Source organism: Chiloscyllium plagiosum, unplaced genomic scaffold (genome assembly GCF_037043375.1).
Source record: "Chiloscyllium plagiosum isolate Xiang-an unplaced genomic scaffold, Cpla_swu_hap1 HiC_scaffold_10, whole genome shotgun sequence".
In the NCBI taxonomy this organism is placed as follows: Eukaryota; Metazoa; Chordata; class Chondrichthyes; order Orectolobiformes; family Hemiscylliidae; genus Chiloscyllium; species Chiloscyllium plagiosum.
This window is the reverse complement of record NW_028270148.1, coordinates 20,870,885-20,893,284: the sequence shown is the minus strand read 5'-3', so window position 1 is coordinate 20,893,284 and position 22,400 is coordinate 20,870,885. Positions and strand designations below refer to the sequence as shown.

Genomic DNA, 22,400 nt, shown 5'->3' with positions numbered 1-22,400 from the left:
TCTGTTTCTGCGGCTTTTCTCCCTTCCTGTAACTGACATCGATCAATTTCCCTAGCTGTTGTAAATCCCTCATTGCCTGTAACTGTCGTTCCAACTGATCCATTTGCTCTGATAGGATTCGCAACCAAAGACATTTCCTACAGACATAATTCACAGTAACATGTAAGCTCTCCCTCAACTCCCACATCCGACAAGAAGAGCATATTACTCTCCTGAAGGTCATCTTTGCTCCTTCACTATCTACAGACCCAGTCTTATTGCTCTAAAATAAAATACTGTTCCAGGCTAACATAATACTCACGACTTATATTTTTAAATTTTAATCAAGAGACATATCTCAATAAAACAGATAAGCAACAAAGAATCTACTCTACTCACTTTTGTTGATTTACAGCAAGGCTACACTTAAAACTATGCACTTATCTGTTCCTGTGCTGTGAGCTCTCCTGCAGTTTCCTCCAAGTTTAGTTGTGAATTTTGCTGTTTGTGAAGTTTTCCTAGACACAGTCCGATATCCAGAGATACACAAATTCAAGCAGCAAAGGCAGTAACTGAGCAGATTCACTGCTGTGTCAGTTTGCAGAGTCGGTTTCTTTCTCTCTCTCCTTCACTGAACATGCCTTTTTTCTTTTTTCTGACCATCTCCCATTAAAAGTGCAGTTGTTTTGACTTTTTTTTCCTCCAAAGTTCCAAAACAAAGCAACAGCATATAAAACAAGAATTGCTGCTCCTGGAATTTAAGAAAATCACCTCCAACTATTAAAATACCACAAAAAAAGGTGCAGCTCTTCCAGCCACAATTTTTCCCGTACTCCATCTTGGATTACTCGGAATCCTCTGAATTGAGAATTATTGTCTGTACCCTTGTTATTTTCTCCCATGCCTCACTGAATAGCCTAAGGTACATCTCATCCAGCCCAACAGATTTGTCTACTTTTAATTTTGCCAGACCCTTCAGAGCCTCCTCTCTGTCAGTCTTAACTTCTTTAAGTATATCACAATTCTCCTCACTGATTTCTATACCCACACGTCCCTTGCACGAAGACACAAAGTATTCATTTTGAACCCTACCCATATCTTCTAGCTCCAAGAATGAATTACTACAGTGCCTACTCTTTCCCCGGTTACCCTTTTATCTGTAATATACTTGTCATAGGACTTAAGGACTTTGCGTTATTTTACCTGCCATTATTCTTTTATGCCCCCTTTTTGCTCTCCTAATTTCCTTGTTTAAGTTTCCCCTTGCACAATCTGTGCTCCTCAAAAGCTTCTGCTGTTTTGAGCCCTTGTTATCTGCCACAAGCCTCCCTTCTTCTTTTTATCCAACTTTATATATCCATTGATAGCGAGGATTTGTTGGTCCCATCCTTTGTCTTTATTGGAACATTTTGCCCCTGTTCTTTCTCATTCCTTTTTGAATACTCTCACTGTTCGGATACAGATTTTCCGAAAAGGTATCAGCTCCCAGTCTACTCTGGCCAAATTATATCTGATCTTATTAAAATCAGCCCTCCCCCAGTTTAGAGTTTCACACCCACCCTTGTCCTTTTCCAAAACAGTCTTGTAGCTAATGGAAAAAAAAAGACAAAAATCTGCAGATGGTGGAAATGAGAAACAAAACCAGAAATTGCAGGAAAAACTCAGTAGGTCTGGCAGCATTTGTGGAGAGAAAACAGAGTTAATATTTCAGACCCAGTGACCCTTTCTGTCCACAGATGATACAATTTCTGTTTTTGAATCTAATAAAGTTTGATTGCTGTCTGCAAGTTGCTCCCTCACTGATAATTAACAACTTGGCTGGTTTCATTACCTAAAATTAAGTCCAGGATCATTTCCTGATTTGTAGGGCCTTCTACCTACTGGTTTAAAAGGCCGACCTGAATGCATTTAAGAATTCTGCTCCCTCTAAATATTTCACACTATGACTACCCCAGTTAATATTATGGAAGTTGAAATCCCCTCCTATCACTACTACAATACTTTTCAATCATTTGCTTTGTTCATCAGGTTCCTTGAATTAAAATAAATACCATACCAACCTTGCCAAACTCCCTTGTGCCTTAACTGACCTTTCATTTCTATGAGAAAGTGAGGACTGCAGATGCTGGAGATCAGAGTCGAAGAGTGTGGTGCCAGAAAAGCACAGCAGGCCAGGCAGCATCTGAGGAACAATACTTTTCAACTCATTTACTTTGTTCATCAGGTTCCTTGAATTAAAATAAATACCATACCAACCTTGCCAAACTCCCTTGTGCCTTAACTGACCTTTCATTTCTATGAGAAAGTGAGGACTGCAGATGCTGGAGATCAGAGTCGAAGAGTGTGGTGCCAGAAAAGCACAGCAGGCCAGGCAGCATCTGAGGAGCAGGAGAGTCAACGTTTTGAGCATAAGACCTTCATCAGGAATGGATGAAGGGCTTTTGCCCGAAACATCGACTCTCCTGCTCCTATAATTTCTATGCTTTCTTGACTCACTTGCTGTCTCTCCTAATTTTGGCCATTGATCTCCCCCTGCTGAACCTTCTTTCTGAATACCATCCATTCAACCCATCCACGTTATACACATCACAGCACCTTTACAAACTCTACCAATGTCCCTGAAATCTAAAGTCCTCCCTCCTGCGCTGTCCCTCCAGCCACACACTCATCTGGACGAAACTCCTATTTCTATACTCACTAGTACATGGTAACAGAAGTAATCCAGAAATGACTACCTTTTTGGTCCTGTTCTTTAATCTATTTCCTAGCTCCTTCAAGACTGTTTGCAGGACCTCATGTATCATTGGTACTAATATGTGCCACAATCTCTATTTTTTCTTCCCCTTCAGAATAGCTATTCAGTGACATCCTGACTGTGGCACCAGAGAGGCAACATACCATCCTGGAATCATTTTCGTGGCAGTGAAACATCTGTCTGTTCCAACTCTCCTACAACTGTAGCCCTTCTATTCTTCCTTTACCCGTATTGTGCACTAGACCCACCCAATGAAGTTGGCTCCTGCTGCTTTCCCCTACACAGTCATATGTCCCAACCGTATCCTAGGAGGAGAAAGTGAGGTCTGCAGATGCTGGAGATCAGAGCTGAAAATGTGTTGCTGGAAAAGCGCAGCAGGTCAGGCAGCATCCAGGGAACAGGAGAATCGACGTTTCGGGCATAAGCCCTGATTCCTGAAGAAGGGCTTATGCCCCAACCGTATCCTAAACAATGTGTCTGTTAGAAAGGGGGATGGCCACAGGGGACTCCTGCACTATTTGCCTTCCTCTATTCTGCCTTGTGGTCACCCATGCCCTTTCCGCCTGTTCAGACTTCAAGTTTTGTGGCATCATACTTGCTGCCAGAAACCTGCTACACAATGTTTCATAATGATGTACATTCATGTTCAACCTGTGGTAGTATCCTTTAATAAACATAGAATTAATTTAACTTAAAACCAAATTTGAGGTTAATTATGGCATTATTGATAATACTTTTACTTGTTACCCATCAAGGCTAAAACATTGTTTACTCCAACTATGCTATTTTAGTTACACTTTAAGACAGAGGGTCTTTCCACATTGGCCAGGAACCAACAGATTTAATGAATTTTCCGATGGCAAGGTAGTAATTTCTGTGGTGTAGATGGGAATAATGCACAAGAATCCTGTGGAATACCCAAATACTAGCCTCAAAGGAATTGCCCGAGAAATTGAAGTTGGATGAGTAACAATCAAGTCTAACTCCTGGGTAACTGTTAAACAGACCGCTGAACCTACCACAAACAGCTGTAATACAAATTCTTAGACCGGTTGCACCCCTGGATTCTGACACAACACTCCCCTCCCAGCAGGGACACAACAACCTCCCTCCAACCCTACTGCCAGACCAGATACCTCAGTCCCTTGTCATCAGACCTCTACTGCCACCCCAACTCATGCTGGGACACAACACCCCTCTTTCCCCATTGCTGGACCTAACACCCACCATTTCCCTACCCACCCCAACCTACCCTAACATGCTTGGCATCCTACTACTTGATTCCCTGGCCCTAACCTTACACTTAGCTTACATATTTACAGTTTTGCAGGAGCTGTGAAAATGCTGGTAATGTTGGACATTTAAATCTTGGAATACCGCAACTACTGTTATGAAAGATGGAGATTTTTTTTGCCTTCCCTCAGCTGTCCTGCAGTAAAAGGACACAGTTGGATGAAAGGTACATAGTACATTACTGAAGGAGCCATGATTGGAATCTCCTGCCAGAAATGTGAAGCTCTGTCTTAACAAAAAACGTAAGTGTGGAGTGACTATCTGACTGTGACTGCCATTCATTGGAAAATCTGGCAAAGACAGGCTTAACCTGGGTTTGTTGCATTTGGTTTACAAGCTTTTGCAAAGGCAAGGACTGACTAGGGATAGTCAACATAGCTTTGTGTTTTGGAAATCGTGTCTCACTACTTGAGTAAATTTTTTGAAGAGGTGACAAAGAAGGCAGAGCATTGACTATATGGACTTCAGCAAAGTGTTCAAAAAATTTTCATATGGTAAATGAGTGAGAAAGGTTAGATCATGTGGGATCTCGGGGGAACTAGCCAATTGCATACAAAATTGACTTGAAATTAAGAAACAGAGAATGGTGATAGGGTTGCTTTTTGAACTGGAGGTCTGTAACCATTGGTGTGCCACAAGGGTCTGTGCTCGGTCCACTGCTTTTTGTCATTTGTACAAATTATTTGGATGTGAATATAGGAGGCATGATTAGTAAGCTTGCAGATGACACTAAAATAGATGGCGTGGTTGACAGCGAAATTATCTCAGAGTACAATGGGATCTTGATCAGATGGGCCAATGGGCCAAGGAGTGGCAGATGGAGTTTAATTTAGATAAATGTGTGGTGATGCATTTCGGAATGGGAAGTCAGGACAGGACTTATACAATTACTGGTAGGGTTCTGGGGAGTGTTGCTCTACAAAGAGACAGGTGCATATTTTTTTAAGGTGGAATTGGAGGTAGACAAGATAGTGAAGAAGGTATTTGCCATGCTTGCCTTTATTGGTCAGAACGTTGAGTATTGGAATTGGGACATCATGTTGCTGCTGTACAGGACATTGGCGCGGCCACTCTCAGAATACTGTGTACAATTCTGTTCTCTCTTCTATAGGAAGGATGCTGTTAAACTTGTACAGAAAAGATTTGCAAGGATGTTGCCAGGACTGGACAGTTTGAGCTATAGGGCGAGACTGAATAGGCTGGAGCTTTTTTCCTTGGAGCATTGCAGACTGAGGGGTGAACTGTTGGAGGTTTATAAAATCATGAGGAATGTGGATAAGGTGAACAATCAAGGTCTTTTTCTTCGGGTGGGAGAGTCCAAAACTAGAAATATAGCTTTAAGATGAGAACGGTAAGATTCAAAAAGCACCTAAGTGATACATTTTTCACACAGATGATGCTGTGTGTATGGAAAGAGCTGCCAGAGGAAGTGATGGAGGCTGGTACAATTTCAACATTTAAGAGGCATCTGGATTGGTATATGAATAGAAAGGGTTTAGAGGGATATAGGGCAAATGCTGACAAACAGGACAAGTTCAGTGGTTGTCGTGGCCGAGTTGGACTGAAGGGTTTGTTTCCATGCTCTATGTGCATTTTAGAAATCTTTATACATTTTTTAATTCACTCATGGGAGGTGAGTTTTACTGGCTAGCCAGCATTTATTGCCCATCCCCACCAGCCCTTGAGAAGGTGGTGGATAGAAATTTCATATATCTCATTTTTGTCCATTGTTTTCTTCGCCATGCAAACATCTGTGACAGAAATGCAACTTGCCGCCTGAATTTTGTATTCACACCACAATGATAAATCACAGACAGTGGGTTTATTAAACAATACATTGCAAGTGAGAACATAAAATACCAACCAGCAACATGAAAAAACTTCCAAACAAAATTTTGAAGACAGCAAAATAATTACAATGACGAATCAGTGAATTTGGCCTAATTTTTGTTTACTAATTTAACTGTCACATTAATTTCTCCATGAAGGTATTAATTTCTAGAATGCAGTTTGTAACAACATAGTATACGAATAAAGAATATATAAAAATTAAAAGGTGACCCTTATTGAGATGATCGTGGAATCACTACGGTGTGGAAGCAGGCCATTCAGCCTATCAAGTCCACACCGACCGTCTGAAGAGCATTTCACCCTAACACTATTGCTGTAACCCTGCATTCCTCATAGCTAATCCACACATCCCTAGATACTATGGGCAATTTAGCATATCTAATCCACCTAAACTGCACACTGGGAAGAAACCGGAGCATCTGGAGGAAACCCACACAGACAGTCACCCGAGGTTGGAATTGAACCCGTGTTCCTGGTGCTGTGAGGCAGTAGTGCTTACCATTGAAACACTGTGCTGCTTGCATTTTTTTTTAAAAGGCAAAACTTTTACTTATACTTCTCATCAAATTCATCAAATTCCAATGCATTTCTGCAACTGAAACTCCCAACTCCCATTGCTGGATTAGGGTTGATGTGTAGGTAATGCTGAAGTATGTTATATTCAGGAACATTTATACAGTAAAGTTTCTAAAACAATGTTTTACACAAAGCCTCAATACTAATGCCAGAGGTTTCAGATATGATTTTTCTTATACACAAATGGGCAGTAATTTAACTTCCTAGTGTTCTTGAGGAAGTGCATATTTGTACATATTTACTTTTAAGTTAATGTCTGACATTAGACAAGCAATTTGTTCACATAGTTCAATAGCCCACAGTCCTAACTGGTTCATCCCAAGTTAAACAAGAATCACAATGAATAAAATTAGTGCTCCATCCTAAAACAGGGTGTAAGACATCTGTTGTAATTGCTGAGCTCGTTCTTTTTTCAGTTGCTCACAGGTAATTCAATTCCAAAGCTTGATAAAATGATATCAGATCATTATCCAAACTTTCAAAATGGCATGTTGTGCTCTATATTCCTCATCCCGACCATCCCCAATGACTACATATGTAACTTCCTTCACAAATCTGAACACAATCTGCTGAAAATAACTTTGCCTATTTTTGTGGTACTGTAAATATTTTCAGTAGGGAACATCTCTCCATGTTTATACAGTACCACTTTAACTGGAAGTAATTGTTGTTGTGACCAGGATGTTAACGCAGTTTCTTTTTGATTGAATTAACAATAGTGATTGAGTATAGTTGCTGGCAGGAGTCAGTTGAAACTTCAATATCAGCTCTTAACTATTGTAAGGAATTGTTCAAAATTTGATAGGGTGAAGAAGGATATTCTGTTTCCATTAGTTGATTTATCAGTAACTAGGGGTCACCGTTTCAAGCTTGTCAGCCAGGCATCTAGGACTGAGATGAGGAGAAACTTCTTTACTCCGAGAGTTGTTAGGATTTGGAATGCACTATCTAGGAAAATGGTGGAGGCAGATTCCATAGGAGGCTTCAAAAGAGAGCTGGATATATATTTGAAAGTGATGAACTTAGAACATTACGGACATTGGACTGGAGAATGGGACAAGCTGCGTAGCTCCCCCAGGAGCCAATACACTCAAGAAGGGTTGAATGCCCTCCTTTGTGCCAAAAAATTCTATGATTCTATATTTGTACTAATTCTGTATATGAAAATCCCCAATTCTTTACATCAGTGGCCTACTCATAGTCATACAGCATGGAAATAGACCCTTCAGTCCACTAGTCCATGCTGAACATAATCCCAAACTAAACTTGACTCACCTGCCTGTTCCTGGCCCATATCACTATGAATCTTTCCTATTCATATATTTATCCAAATGTCTTTTAAACGTTGTATTTGTACTCACATCCACTACTTTCTCAGGAAGTTCATTCCACATGCGAACCACCCTCTGTGTAAAAAAAAATTGCCTCGTATCTTTTTTAAATCCCTCTCTTCTCACCTTAAGAATTTGCCTCCTAGTCTTGAAATCCCCCATCCTAGGGAAAAGGCAACTGCCACTAATTCTATCTATACCTCTCATTATTTTATAAACTTCTATCAGGTCAGCTCTCAATCTCCTACACTCCAGTGAAAAACGTCCCAGCCTCTCAGCCTTTCTGTGCAACTCAAACATTCCATGCCTGGCAACATCTTGATAAATCTCTTCCGAACCCTATCCAGTTTGATAATATCCTTCCTATATCTGGGCGACCAGAACTGGACGGAGTATTCCAGAAGAGGCCTCACCAATGTCCTGTACAACCTCAATATGACTTCCCAACTCCTATACTCAAAGACTGTGCAATGAAGGCAAGCATACCAAATGCCTTATTAACTATCCTGTCTATATGTAATGCAAACTTCAAAAATTATGTACCTGCACCTCTAGGTCCCTCTGTTCTGCAACACTACCAAGGGCTACCACTAATTGTATAAGCCTTACCCTTGTTTATTGTACAGGTATTTCTCCTTTAACATATAGTTAGATTCCAGCAAAACCTCGCTTCACAGAAAATAGCTTAATAGAAATAATAGGACCTATGGGGAAAGTGAGGTTAGGGGCAGACTAGCAATAAATATCACTCACGATCACTCAAAAATCTCCCAAAAGTCGACTGCAAAGTATAGCTCAGCCTAAATGAAAGTTGAAATTATATTTATTAACAAAACAAAAGTAAATTTAACAGTACATTTAAATAATGCAAGAAAGCTGCTATCTGTACAGTACCTCTCACAGAAAACTGCTCTGTCAGCAGCTGACATTGACACATGCGTAGAACGAAGCACATGAACTGATCCCTGCTGGAATTATGCTATTGCCAATCAAAGTAAGTGTTCTCCAAAATACTGTTCCCTAATTATTCAAAGATGTTACAGCCAAATAGTGCTGCCGAAACACGCTTTATCTCAGAACTACCTGTATCAAAATGCAATACGTCATTTTTATCCAGATTGAACTCCATCTATCATTTTTTAGCAATTGACTCATTGATCACTATCCCTTTGTAATCTTAGAAAACCATCTTCACTCTCTACTATACCACCAACTTTGGTGTCATCCACAAACTTACTAACCATCCCTTCAATATTTTCATCCAAATCATTTAATTAAATGACAAACAAAAGAGGACCCAGAATGATCCCTATGGAACACCAATAGTTCACAGGCCTCCAGTCTGAAAAAAACAACCCTCCAACATTACTCTGTCTCCTACCACTAAGCCAATTAAGTATCCTTCTGAACAAGCTGAGCCTCGAGTTTGTAGTGTCTTTAAGAATCCACAGCATCAACTGAAAATATTCAATAAACAGTAAGGAGCCATTTATAACGTGCACCTGTGCCTACAAGTTTTAAAATTGATTTTGAGGTTAAAAACAGATTACTAAATTAGGTTTGTTGCCAAGAGTATGTTTTACCTCTCTTACATCTCCTATATTTCAATGGAAAGTCTATTTCTAAGTAATACCACTTTGACAAGTGAAAGATTATTTCTTCTCATTTAACAGCCAATTTAGTTTGTACATGAGTCCTCAATTGTTTCTAAGGTACTTATTAATCTAAAAAGCGATGGATCACTAATGAATTACTAATAAGCTGCAATACTTTGAGGTTGACTTGCTAGCCAAAGAGTTTATCAGCTTATTTTCATCTTTATTCGAAGTATTTAGGAGACATTTGAAAGAGATCAGTGCATCTAAGAAGAATAGAATGGCTCAGGGGCTGTACTCCATTTAACCCATGAATGTTTAATACTTACAACAGATGGAAATACGTGGTAAAGCAATCCAAATTCTATCTTAAGTTCTATTTATTTCTATCCTGAATAATGTAAATTAAATTGTTTTTTTCACTGGAAATCTGTTTGGCCCATATTGCCTATGGATTTGGCCAGCAAACAGTTCCATTGAACAAATGGTAATCAGTGTTAATAGATTCAAGGCCAGTTGGAGAAATTGAAATCAAGACATTTTTTTCTTTTGTGGAGGAAGTTTATTGACTTCCTCATTCTTACCTCTCATTTCACACCCAGAGTTACAGCGATCAGAGAATTAATAGCCACTGCCTGTTTTTCTTAACCTTAAATAAAGACATTATCAAACTTAACAATGTCATTAACTAATCAGTAACAAATTCCTTTCTTTTGTTTAAATTTACATATAGTAACAATATTTCCAAAACTAATCAAAAATGTACATAAATGGACCCCTGTGGCACATTGGTAGTATCCCTACCTCTGAACTAGAGGCCTGTACCCAAGTTCCACCTGCTCCGGATGTGTGAGATAACATCTGAATAGGTTGATTGGAAAGTATCTCAAATAATTGTTTTTTAATTTCTGTTACCGTACACATTTTAATTCAACCAACCCGTTCACACACCCAATATTCCCATTTTAAAAAAGCTCTTCTCCACATGTGGAAATAATTATGAAGCAAATAAAGAAAAAATAATCCATATTTACTAACACTATATTCCATGCCCTCCTTTCAATAATCTATATTTTTATCACACTACAAGATGTCCCTCTTCAAGGGCACCTAATGGTTTTGTCGCAATTGCTTGTACTAGTGCCAATGTTTCATTAGCCGAAGTTTTTAAAATTAAACTTTATATTTTTACTTGGTTTCCCAGCTGTGGGTTACATTTATTTTTCTTTCCCACCAAAAATATGAAGATCTCTGCCATCCTAGAATATACATCTGGATGATTGGCTTGTGAAGGATTACAAATGTTGTGCCCTTGATCAAGAAGGGCAGTAGAGATGACCCAAGTAATTATAGACCAATGAGCCTTATGTCAGTTGTAGGAAAAGTTTTGGAAAAGATTATAAGATATAGGATTTATAATCATCTAGCAAACAACAATTTGACTGGAAATAGTCAGCATGGATTCGTCAAGGGCAGGTCATATCTCACAAACCTTATTGAGTTTTTTGAGAAGGTGACCAAGCATGTGGATGAGGAAAGGGCAGTTGACATGGTGTACATGGACTTCAGTAATACCTTTGGTAATGTTCCATATAGGAGAAAGTGAGGTCTGCAGATGCTGGAGATCAGAGCTGGAAATAATTATTCCTGAAGAAGGGCTTATGCCCGAAACGTCGATTCTCCTGTTCCCTGGATGCTGCCTGACCTGCTGCGCTTTTCCAGCAACACATTTCCACCAGTAATGTTCCATATAGTATGCTATTGGAGAAAATGCGGAGTGGTGGACAGTGTGGAAGAATGTTGCAGGTTGCAAAGAGACTTGGATTAACTGCAGAATTGGACTGAAATAGAGTTCAGTGCAGATAAATGTGAGGTGATTCACTTTGGGAAGAATAACAAGAAGGCAGAATACTGGGTCAATGGAAAGATTCTTGGTAGTGTGGATGTGCAGAGGGATCTTGGTGTCCATGTACATAGATCTCTGAAAGTTGCCACCCAGGTTGATAGTGCTGTTAAGAAGGCATACAGTATGTTATGTTTTATTGGTAGAGGGCTTGAGCTCCGAAGCTGTGATGTCATGCTGCAACTGTACAAAACGCTAGTGCAGCCTCATTTGGAGTATTGTGTGCAGTTCTGGTCACCTTATTACAGGAAGGATGTGGAAGCATTGGAAAAGGTGCAGAGGAGATTTATCAGGATGTTGCCTGGTCTAGAGTGAAGGTCTTATGAGGAAAGGCTGAGGGACTTGGGTCTGTTCTCATTAGAGAGAAGCAGGCTAAGAGGGGATTTAATACAGACGTATAAGATGATCAAAGGATTAGATAAGGTGGACAGTGAGAGTTTTTTTCCTGGGATGATGATATCCACTTGTATGAGAGGGCATAGCTAAAAATTGAGGGGTGTTAGATTTAAGACAGATGCCAGAGGCAGGTTCTTTACTCAGAGAGTGATAAGGGCATGGAATGCCCTGCCTGCCAATGTAGTTAACTCAGCCACATTAGGGAATTTAAACAATCCTTGGATAAGCATATGGATGATGATGGGATAGTGTAGGGTGATTGGTTTAGATTAGTTCACAGATCATTGCAACATCGATGGCCGAAGGGCCTGCTCTGCGTTGTATTGTTCTATGTTCTCTGAAGTATTGCTAAAAATAACTAACTTTGTAACTTTTGGATCACCCAAGGCTGGAAACTGTCATACAGATTTCTCTAAATTTAATTTCTTTAGTGTGTTATTTGCTCTCAGAACGTACTCATCCATGACATGTTTTAATATGGTACTCCGTTCCAATAGGTCAACAATGACATAAGGTCTCATCTATGGGCATAACCAACTCAATTGACCAAGCACTTAACAGGACTGTTTCTTCTTTGGATGAAGGATTATCTTTCTGAGAGAATCGGACCCTATTAATTGGGAATTAATTGACATGTTCTAAATAAGGTCATTGATCAAGGGTCACTCCTCATTGTTCTGCCTCTTAAATATGCTTTTTCACATCCCCTCTGAGCCTTCTATTCCTTTTGTTTCTTAACATATGTTTCTACCTGCCACAAGTGTTTTTTCTTTTTTTTTCTTAATTTCTGTCTCCTTTCTGTCTCCACTACTCCTGAAAGTGTTCCTTCATAATATTGACTCCATGTTGTAATCTGAAGTTTCTCTTGTCATACTCAATATTTTTTTCCTGCCCCCAAGTCCTTCTCTCTGGGTTTGTTAACATTCCCTTCTGCCTTTGAAAGATTTCACCCAAGCCATTTTGTTTTTGAAGGTAGCCCATTATCCAGCTACAGTTTCTCCCCACTGACATTTTATTCCAGTCCATCCAGTCCATCTCTGTTTTTGCCATTTGAAGTTGGTTGTCTTCCACTTAATTATTCCTACTCTGGATTGACTGTTGCCCTTTTCTATTATCATCCTAAACATTATGACACGTAGATCACTGTCTCCAAAAAATCCTCTCAGTAACACTTGATCTACTTGTCCCATCTCATTTCCAAGATCCGGGTCCAACAGTATATTCTTTCTTTTTGGACTGGATACATTCTGCTGGAGGAAATTGTCTAGAAATAAATCTAGGAACATTTGCCCATCTGTATTCTTTTTCACTATCACTGCTCCAGTCAATATTTGGGTAACTAAAGTCCCCCATTATAAGTTGCATTGTGTTTCTCTTTGTAATTTTCTTGCAAATCTATATCTCTGCATCCTTCCCACTGTTTGGCTGTCTATAATCTACAGTCAGCAAAGTACTTGCACCCTTTTTGCTTCTTAGCTCTAGCCCGATTCTATCCTTGAACCCTCTAGGGTATTGTTTTCCTCCAGCACTGCAATACACTCCTTGACCAACACTGCCACCCATCCTTCTTTTCTATCTTTTCTGAACATCTTTTACCCAGAGATATTCTTTCTTGAGCAGGATTTCTGTTATTGCCATGATATCACATAACAGTCTGCACCTGTAACTCCCAAATTTTCTATACTATATTCCACATATTCACATGTTAAACAGATAAGAGCCACCAGAATCCAGCTCTTTTTATTTATTATTCATTCACAGGACATGGGCACCACTGGCCAGACCTATATTTGTCACCCATCCTAAATTGTTCAGAGGACAGTTAAAAATCAAACACATTGCTGTGGGACTGGTGTCACATGTAGATAGTTACCTGCACAAAAGGAACATTGGTGAACGGATGGGTTTTTCCTCCAATCAGATTTCATGGTGATTATTAGAAACTTAATTCTACAATTTTTTAAATTGATTTCAAATTCCAACATCTGCTGTGGTGGGATTCAAAACCCAGCATATTACCTGATTTCATGATTATTAGCCTAGCAATAATATGCTAGGCTTTCCTCTTCCCCAGAACCCAGTTTTTATTTAGTCAACCTGATTAGAAATGTTATAATACACCTCTGATACAGGCGGGACTTGAGTTTGGGTTGCCTGGCTCAGAGGTAGAGACACTACAACTGTACCACAAGAACCCATAAATCCAAATCAACCCAGTTTTGAACATGGATCCTTTCACATGTTGGTGGAATGGACAACCGCCTCACTACAGAAACCCAGTGTCAGAACCCAGCTCTTACATGCAAAAAAAAAGCATCAGTTGTTCTCAATCAAATCTGGAGTTGTTCTGGTTGACTCTTTGAAGGGCTTTTGTGGTAGTTCACTTGCCTTTGGGCCAGAAGGTCTGGGTTGAAGTTCGCACCTGCTCCAGGGATGTATCATAATATCTTTGAACAGATTAGAAAATATCTTCCAGCTGACTCATAAAGGGACCGACATTTCCTTTTATTGACAGACTTCATTTCTCTTGAGAAAAAGAATTTTACAAGAGTAGATGTAAATGAAAATAACACAGTTTCAGATTCCCACTGTTATATAGTGAGACATCCTTTTTCTAGAACATTCAACAATTTTTTTTCAATAGGGATGTTCCTATTAGTGCAACAGTCTTATAGTTGATAGTATCTACCCCTTACAGAATTAGCTGGGGAAATAATGGGAGTTTAAAAATTCACCACTACTCCTGAAAGTGTTCCTTCATAATATTGACTCCATGTTGTAATCTGAAGTTTCTCTTGTCATACTCAATATTTTTTCCTGCCCCCAAGTCCTTCTCTCTTATATTAATCCGCATCACCAGATCTGAAACCACCACACCCCCACCCTAGGACAAATGCCGTGTTTCAAGACTCTACTTTTTCTGATGTCTCAGTTTTAATGTATGCTTTTATATTGGTATGTAATCATAGTATCCCTACAGTGTGGAAATAGGCCCTTTGGCCCAACAAGTCCACACCAATCCTCTGAAGAGTATCCCACCCAAACCCATTCCCCTACCCTATAACTCTACATTTACCCCTGACTAATGCACCCAACCTATAAATCCCTGAACACTATGGGCAATTTAGCATGGCCAATTCACCTAGCCTGCACATCTTTGGATTGTAGGAGGAAACCAGAGAATCCAGAGGAAACCCACACAGAAACGGGGAGAATGTGCAAACTTCACACAACCAGTAGCCCGAGGCTGGAATCAAACCTGGGTCCCTGGCACTGTGAGGCAGCAGTGCTAATCACTGAGTCACTGTGCTGCCCATACATCATCTGCAATCAAACTTTAGCACTATAGTGCTTTTTTTTGTGATTTTGATAACTTCACAGAATTAAAGTGGTGCAGGAGGGGGCCATTTGCCCCAACTGGTCATTGCTGGCTCTACTATCTAGTGCCAACCTCCTGCCTTTTCCCCGTTCCTGAACACCATTACTCTCCGAAAGAAATCCAATGCCTGCTCAAATGCCTCCATTGAACTTGCTTCCACCATACTTCCAGGCAGTGCAATTCAATATCTAACAACTCTGACTGAGCAAGTTTTTCTCACATTACCATTGCTTTGTCTGCACATCACTTTAAACATATACCCTCTCATTCTTTTTTCTTTTACAAGCAGAACCAGCTTTAACTGCCCATCCAATTTGTGATTTTGCAAACCTCTATCAGATCTCTCCTCAGCTTTCTTCTGTCCAGAAAGAACTGTCCCAACTTTTTCAATCTATCCTCATAGACGAAGTTTCTCATAACTGGAAGCATTAGTAAATGAAATCGGCACTCTCTCCAATGCAGTTGCACCTTTCCTATAACGTGGCAATTAGAACTGTACACAACATTCGAGAGGTCTAACAAGTATTTTTCACAAGTTCAACATCACCTCCTTGCTCTTGCACACTCTACCCCTTTTAATTACGCTGACAACACAATGCTTTATTTTAGGCTCTTGCCACTTGTTTCCTTCAATTATCAGGACACATACCCAGATTCCTTTGCCCCTGCACACCCTTTAGAATTATTTTTACATTATCTTTGTGCTGTCCAACTAAAGTGCATCGTCTCATACCTCTCTGCATTGAACATCATATACCACATATCTGAACGTTCCACCAACTTATCAATATCCTTTTGGAGTCCTACACTGTCCTCTTCATAGTTTACAATTTGTGCAAGTTTAATATAATTGAAAACCTGTCCTCTGCACACTAAAATCCAAACCATTTATGTCTCCAGTATCAAGAAAAGCAAGTCTCCCAATACCAACCCCTGGAAAACTGCACTACAAATCTTCCTTCAGCCTAAAAAATATCCACTCACCATTACTCTGTTTTCTATCACTCAGACAGTTTTGTACCCATGTTGTCACTGTCCGTTTTGTACCATGACCAAAACTTTCCTTACAAGCCTGTTGAGGCATTAAGTGCCTTCTGGAAGTCCACGCATATCACTTAAGTATTACTTTCATGAGCCTTTTCCGTTTCCTCCACAAGAAAAACTCTAACAAGTCAGTATGGCTTTGAGGAGGGTCAGGTCATGCCTCACAAGCCTTATTGAATTCTTTGAGGATGTGACAAAACACATTAATGAAGGTTGAACAGTAAGTATGGTGCACATGGATTTTAGCAAGGCATTTGATGCAAAACATCATAATTCCCACTAGTCCCATAGAATCGTCATGCAGTAGGAAAGACAATTTGGATTCCAATCATATACTAATTGGTATGAGCTATATCTCCCCACCCCGACCATGTGTCAAGAACTTTTGTATGTACTGCTCAATCCATTGCCATTGTAACTTACAGTTTTCCTGATAAGCCAGCATTTTGTACAACATCTCAACAGTACTTATATGGTTCTTTTGCACAAGTCATTGCTGAACAGACCTACAGCAGTAAGGATTACAATAATATTTAAGTTCTCAAACATTCCCAAGGTTTGTCAATCATAAGTTTACTTCCATTATCCACTAAGAAGTTTTTGGGAACTCAAGGTCAGTGTCAACTCACTTTGCCCATTGCAAATTTGCCTGTCATTGCTATAGTTGTTATGGATATGCTAAGTCTGGCCAGCATACCTGCAAAACGTAATGTAAAGATATTCTGATCTCTATCCCATATGCTCTGATCTAAGACTCTTACTTCGTTAAACTCCCAGACTAAAGCAGCACTTACAGTTGGGCACATTGGTGTCTTACAGTATTTAATATCTATATTATATTACAATGTGACCTGTTGTACATGGGATATGTGACATTTAACTACTCCAGCATCTTTTAATAAAAGCTTTTGTGAGGAGGAATAAGCAAATTGTTTCTGAAATTTCCAAATAATTCTCTTCATACCAGCCGGACTCCTATCTACAAAGGTCAGTAATGCTTCTTGAATCTCTTGAAGAAAAGCTCCATGTTTCCTCCACAAAATACACTAATGTCCAGATCATGTGAATTGCAAGTTTAGACCGTAAGATATAGGAGCAGAAATTAGGTCATTCAGCCCATTGAGTCTGCTCCGTCATTCAATCATGGCTGATAGGTTTTTCAATCCCGTTTTCTCACTTTCTCCCCGTAACCTTTGATCCTCTTGGCAATCAAGAACCTATCTATCTCTGTTTTAAATATATTCAATGACCTGGCCTCCACAGCCTGTGGCAATGAATTACACAGATTCACCAAATTCTGGCTAAAGAAGGTTCTCCTACCTCCGTTCTAAAGGGTCTTCCCTTTACTCCAAGGCTATGCCCTCGGGTCCTCATCTCTCCTGCCAATGGAAACATCTTCCCAACATCCACTCAGTCCAGGCCATTCAGTATTCTGTAAGTTTCAATCAGATCACCCCTCATCATTCCTTTACCAAATATGAATGCTTTGTCATTCTCCCTGTCCAAATGCATTGTTGTTTGTTTTATCAAAGACTTACTCAGTATTAGTGGCTTGGCACTCTGGGTCATACCACTGCTCATGAAATGGCACAGTCTTACAATTTCATAGGGAGAATCATTCTCTTTAAAGATGGGTGCAAATTATCATTCCGAATTGAAAGCAGTTAGAGCTTTCATATTCTTTTGCATTATTTTTGCCTGCTTTGTCTAGAGTTTTGGATTATGATAGCTATAGAAGAACCCTACAGAAAATATCTTCAGTTTGACATTTAAGGGGACCTGTGTTTCTAATACTGACATCAAATGCATGCACAGTGACTTGATTTAGACTTCATTATTTCCTCCATTATGCTAACTCTATGTATTTACTTCCTTTTATTTTAATAATTCATGGACATGACTGGCTGGACATAATTTATTGCATATTCCTAATTGCCCAGAGAGCAGTTAAGAGTCAACCTCATTGCTGTAGATCTGAAGTCATGTGTAGGCCAGGCCAGGTAAAAATGGGAGATTCGTGGTCATCATTAAACTCTTTTATTTCCAGATTATAATTGAATTCAAACTCCACTGTCTCTGGATGAATAGTCTAGCCATAATACCACTAGGTCATACTAATGTTATTCATCTCTAAGTTCTGTCTTGGTTCCTGCCTAATTCCTGCCACAGTGTACTACGACATAGGGAAAACAAGCAAGATATATCCACTGGTCTCTGATTATTATCCTCTACACATTGTAGAGGAAAACAAAACAATTAAGCTTAAAATGCTTATTGTATGTCTTCTCAGATGGTGCAGGTGTGTCACCCCAGTTCTGAAAGTTCAAGTTTTTTTTAGTTACTGGTTCTTAAAAATTGTGACTTTTCTCCCTGCTTTCTCAACATGGCAAACATTTACATAGCTGAGATTTTCACCTATCACAGTTTTATGAATTTTAAGTTTTGTTACGTTTTAATTTTTTAATATGCCCATTTCCTCTATAGGAGCTACAGAAACTTGATTTGAAACTAAATGAAACTAAGTGCCATTTGGAGCATGTCCAGCAGGATGCAGCAAGATCGAAGGATGAATGTCTAAAACTGATGGAACTACTGAGCAAATCTGAGCACCAACTGCACCTCACCAGGTACAAATAATCCTGTTATCTGCCAGTGGCACTTCATAACGCCAGCATCAAGCTGCCTGTCTCTACCGCAGGCAATAAAACATTTTACAGATATTTTTGGTGCTTTGCAATACCAACTGTTCACATTTTTGCCTACTAATTGCTGCAGTATTAACAGGTGAAGCTATTAAAATACCAAACTGCAGGTATGTAATTATAGAAAACCAAATGTGATGATTTTTCTAATCTGTCTTAAGGGAAAAGCAGCATGATGTTTGTAACATATGGACGGGTGATGGGATTACCAGATGTTCTGAGGTTTTTGTTTTTTTTATATTCTAAGATCTCTTGTATTCTGTCAGTTTGAGTTGTAATGATGTGGGGAACAGCACAATGTGCAATTTTGCATCATGATAAATGGTCTTAATAAGAGGTTGTTATAACAGGATGAATAAGCCATTTGTATAATCACTTTGTATTTTTTGTTAACTTGTAAGCATTTGTTTATTTTTCCTGTTGTACCAACAGTTACAATACCTACTTAAATCAACTACTACAACTCAAACTATGATTTACATAGTCACAGTGAGTTAAGTCACACTTCAGTCATCAAGCATCTGATATTGAACCACATTTCGAGGCAGTGGAAACTCTGGAAACCTTTTCACTGTTGTAGGCAATTGCTGATTCACTCAAATAGTATTACATTCTCAGTTTTGAATTTTCTGTCCTTTAGTTTCATTTTCTCTGCAATTCTCCCTCATAATTTCACCCCTTTTCCTGAACATAGTGAATCATGCTGGGTTATTGTTCTTTACAGTTCAGTTATTCTCCAGCATTTTGCTCAAGTGATTATTCTTATATTGTGTGAGATTATCATGGCCAAATATAGACCTTCCTTTGTCTAGTATCCAGAGAGGAGTAGTTGTAACACAAAACAATTGGTTGGTGATCAGAAAAAAGACTGACTTTGTACTTAACAAGTTTTGTTGTCCCTTAGTATAGATGCTGAGAGCAATGCAGTATCCTTACTTTACTCCAGCTAAATTAGCATATAACTGCTATTACTCAATAGAAGGTGCATTTATCTCCTGAGTTATATGTACTCTTTAAGAAATATTCTGCCCTTTCTCCAATTAAAGCTTAAGTTGTATGATACTTCCTGATCTTCACCAATCTGATTTGTAATTGTTGCTGTACCATGCTTATGAGTGACCCATGGATTAAGCTTTAAATTTTCTCTTTCTATGCCTTAAGAAATCTTGCATTTCCAAATTCCACTCAACAATCATCTGGCCACAGTTGTAAACTTACAGTTTATTGCTTTGGCTGATGCATTTCTCTTTTCTGCTAGTTCTGGCATTTGGATAACCTTATGGTCTAAATAATATTGCAGCAATATTTTTGAAAAATTATTTGCAAAATTACAAATAAAACAATTGCATTTCTATTGCACTTTTCACGACTGCCATGAAAATGGTTTACAGTCAATTAATTAATTCTGAAGTGTAGTTACTGGTTAACTGTAGGATATGAGGCAGCCAATTTGCACACAGCAAATTCCTACAAATAGGAATATGATAAATATCAAATAATCTTTTTTCTTAAATTGATTGAGGAATAAATGTTGACCAGGACACTGGAGAGAGCAATCTTTCTCCTTGGAATAGTGGGGTCATCACATCCATCTGAGCAGACTGATAGGATCTATGTTGAAGGATGGCACATCTGACAATGCAATGCATCCTCTGAAATGTCAATTTAGACTTTTGTGTTCAAGCCCTGAATTGGGACTTGAATTTGGAACCTTGCAATTCAGAGTTGAGTAAATCAGTTTCCTGTATCGAATTATCCAGTTGTGCTACAGAGCCTACATTTTCAGCATGACAGGTGATAAGTCATCTGCCATTTCTTGGCCATTTCTTAGCCACAACATGTTAATTGTATTGATTTTCATTACGCTCAACATTCTTTCTCCCAACATAAAATTTGTCTGCATGAAATTTTAAATTTTATTTGTTTGTCTACCTGGTTAAGTCACTTGAATACTTCCACAAAATATTAATTCCTGATTTTCTTGGAAGTTAGAAAATAATATAGACTAATGGAGAGTAGCCTATAAATTACACATGTATTGTGTGTATTGTAAATGTGTCTGCACGTAACTGTGCACTTGAATATCATAATGCATAAAAGGTCAAAAATGATTCAAATAAATAAGCATACTTATTTTCTTATAATATCCCAATTGTTCTCTTTACAGAGTAAAGCGAACCCAATGGTCTACAAGGTGTACCCTAGGTTACTTTGAAATATGCTCCTTGTCAGTGACAGCATGATATCTGGCAGGCCAAAGTGCAAGCATTTTTGGTGCACATATTTATCAACGATTTTACTGTGTGATGCCCCAACGGAACCCACTGCAGAACTTGTGCTCTGGTGAACAGAAGTCCTCTGGGGAGCCTACAAAAGAATTACATTTTTGCAGTCCTGGCTTTTGCCCCTCATAGAGGTGTACAGCACGGAAATAGACCCTTCCGTCTAACCTGTCCATACTGACTAGATATCCCAACCCAATCTGGTCACACCTGCCAGCACCCAGCCTATCCCTCCAAACCTTTCCTATTCATATACCCATCCAACTGCCTTTTAAATGTTGCAATTGTACAAGCCTCTACCACTTCCTCTGGCAGCTCATTCCATACATGTACCACCCTCTGCGTGAAAACATTGCCCCTGAGGTCTCTTTTATATCTTTCCCCCTCACCCTAAACCTATCCCCTCTAGTTCTGGACTCCCCCACCCCGGGGAAAAGACATTGTCTTTTTATCCTATCCAAGCCCCTCGTGATTTTATAAACCTCTATAAGGTCTCAGCCTTATAAACCTCAGCCACCGATGCTCCAGGGAAAACGACCCCAGCCTATTCAACCTCTCCCTATAGCTCAAATCCTCCAACCCTGGCATGATCCTTATAAGTCTTTTCTGAATCCTTTCAACTTTCACAACATTTTTCTGATAGGAAGGAGACCAGAATTGCACGCAATATTCCAACAGTAGCCTAACCAATGTCCTGTACAGCTGCAACATGACCTCCCAACGCCTGTACTCAATACTCTGACCAATAAAGTAAACCATACCAAACGCCTTCTTCTACCTTTCTCCCTGCGACTCCATTTTCAATGATCTATGAATTTACACTCCAAGGTGTCTTTGTTCAGCAACAGTCCCAAGGATCTTACCATTAAGTATATAAGTCCTGCTGAGATTTGCTTTTTCAAAATGCAGCACCTCACATTTATCTAAATTAAACTCCATCTGCCACTTCTCAGCCCATTGGTCCATCTGATCGAGATCCTGTTTTAATTTGAGGTAACCATGTTTGCTGTCCACTACACCTCCAATTTTGGTGTCATCTGCAAACTTACTAATTGTATACCTCTTATGGTCACATCCAAATCATTTATATAAATGACGAAAAGTAGTGGACCCAGCACCGATCTTTGTGGCACTCCACTGGTCACAGGTCTCCAGTCTGAAAAACAACCCTCCATCACCACCCTCTGTCTTCTACCTTTTAAGCCAGTTCTGTATCCAGATGGGGAGTTCTCTCTGTATTCCATGAGATTTAACCCTGCTCACCGGTCTCCCATGGGGAACCTTGTCGAACACCTTACTGAAGTCCATATAGAT

General features: G+C 39.3%; 1 protein-coding gene across 6 annotated transcripts in view; it reads left to right on the top strand.

The window, feature by feature from the left end:
• The window catches only part of sdccag8 (SHH signaling and ciliogenesis regulator sdccag8), a 355,401-nt gene that overhangs the window by 180,339 nt on the left and 152,662 nt on the right, over positions 1 to 22,400 (top strand). For all 6 annotated transcript variants that reach the window (XR_015758360.1, XR_015758359.1, XM_087991185.1 and 3 more), the window contains exon 13: positions 18,587 to 18,729. Coding sequence is in view for 4 of the 6 variants with exons in the window: in XM_087991185.1 (XP_087847311.1) it covers positions 18,587 to 18,729 (143 nt within the window). In the remaining 2 variants the exon portion in view is untranslated. The remainder of the gene's footprint in view (positions 1 to 18,586; positions 18,730 to 22,400) is intronic.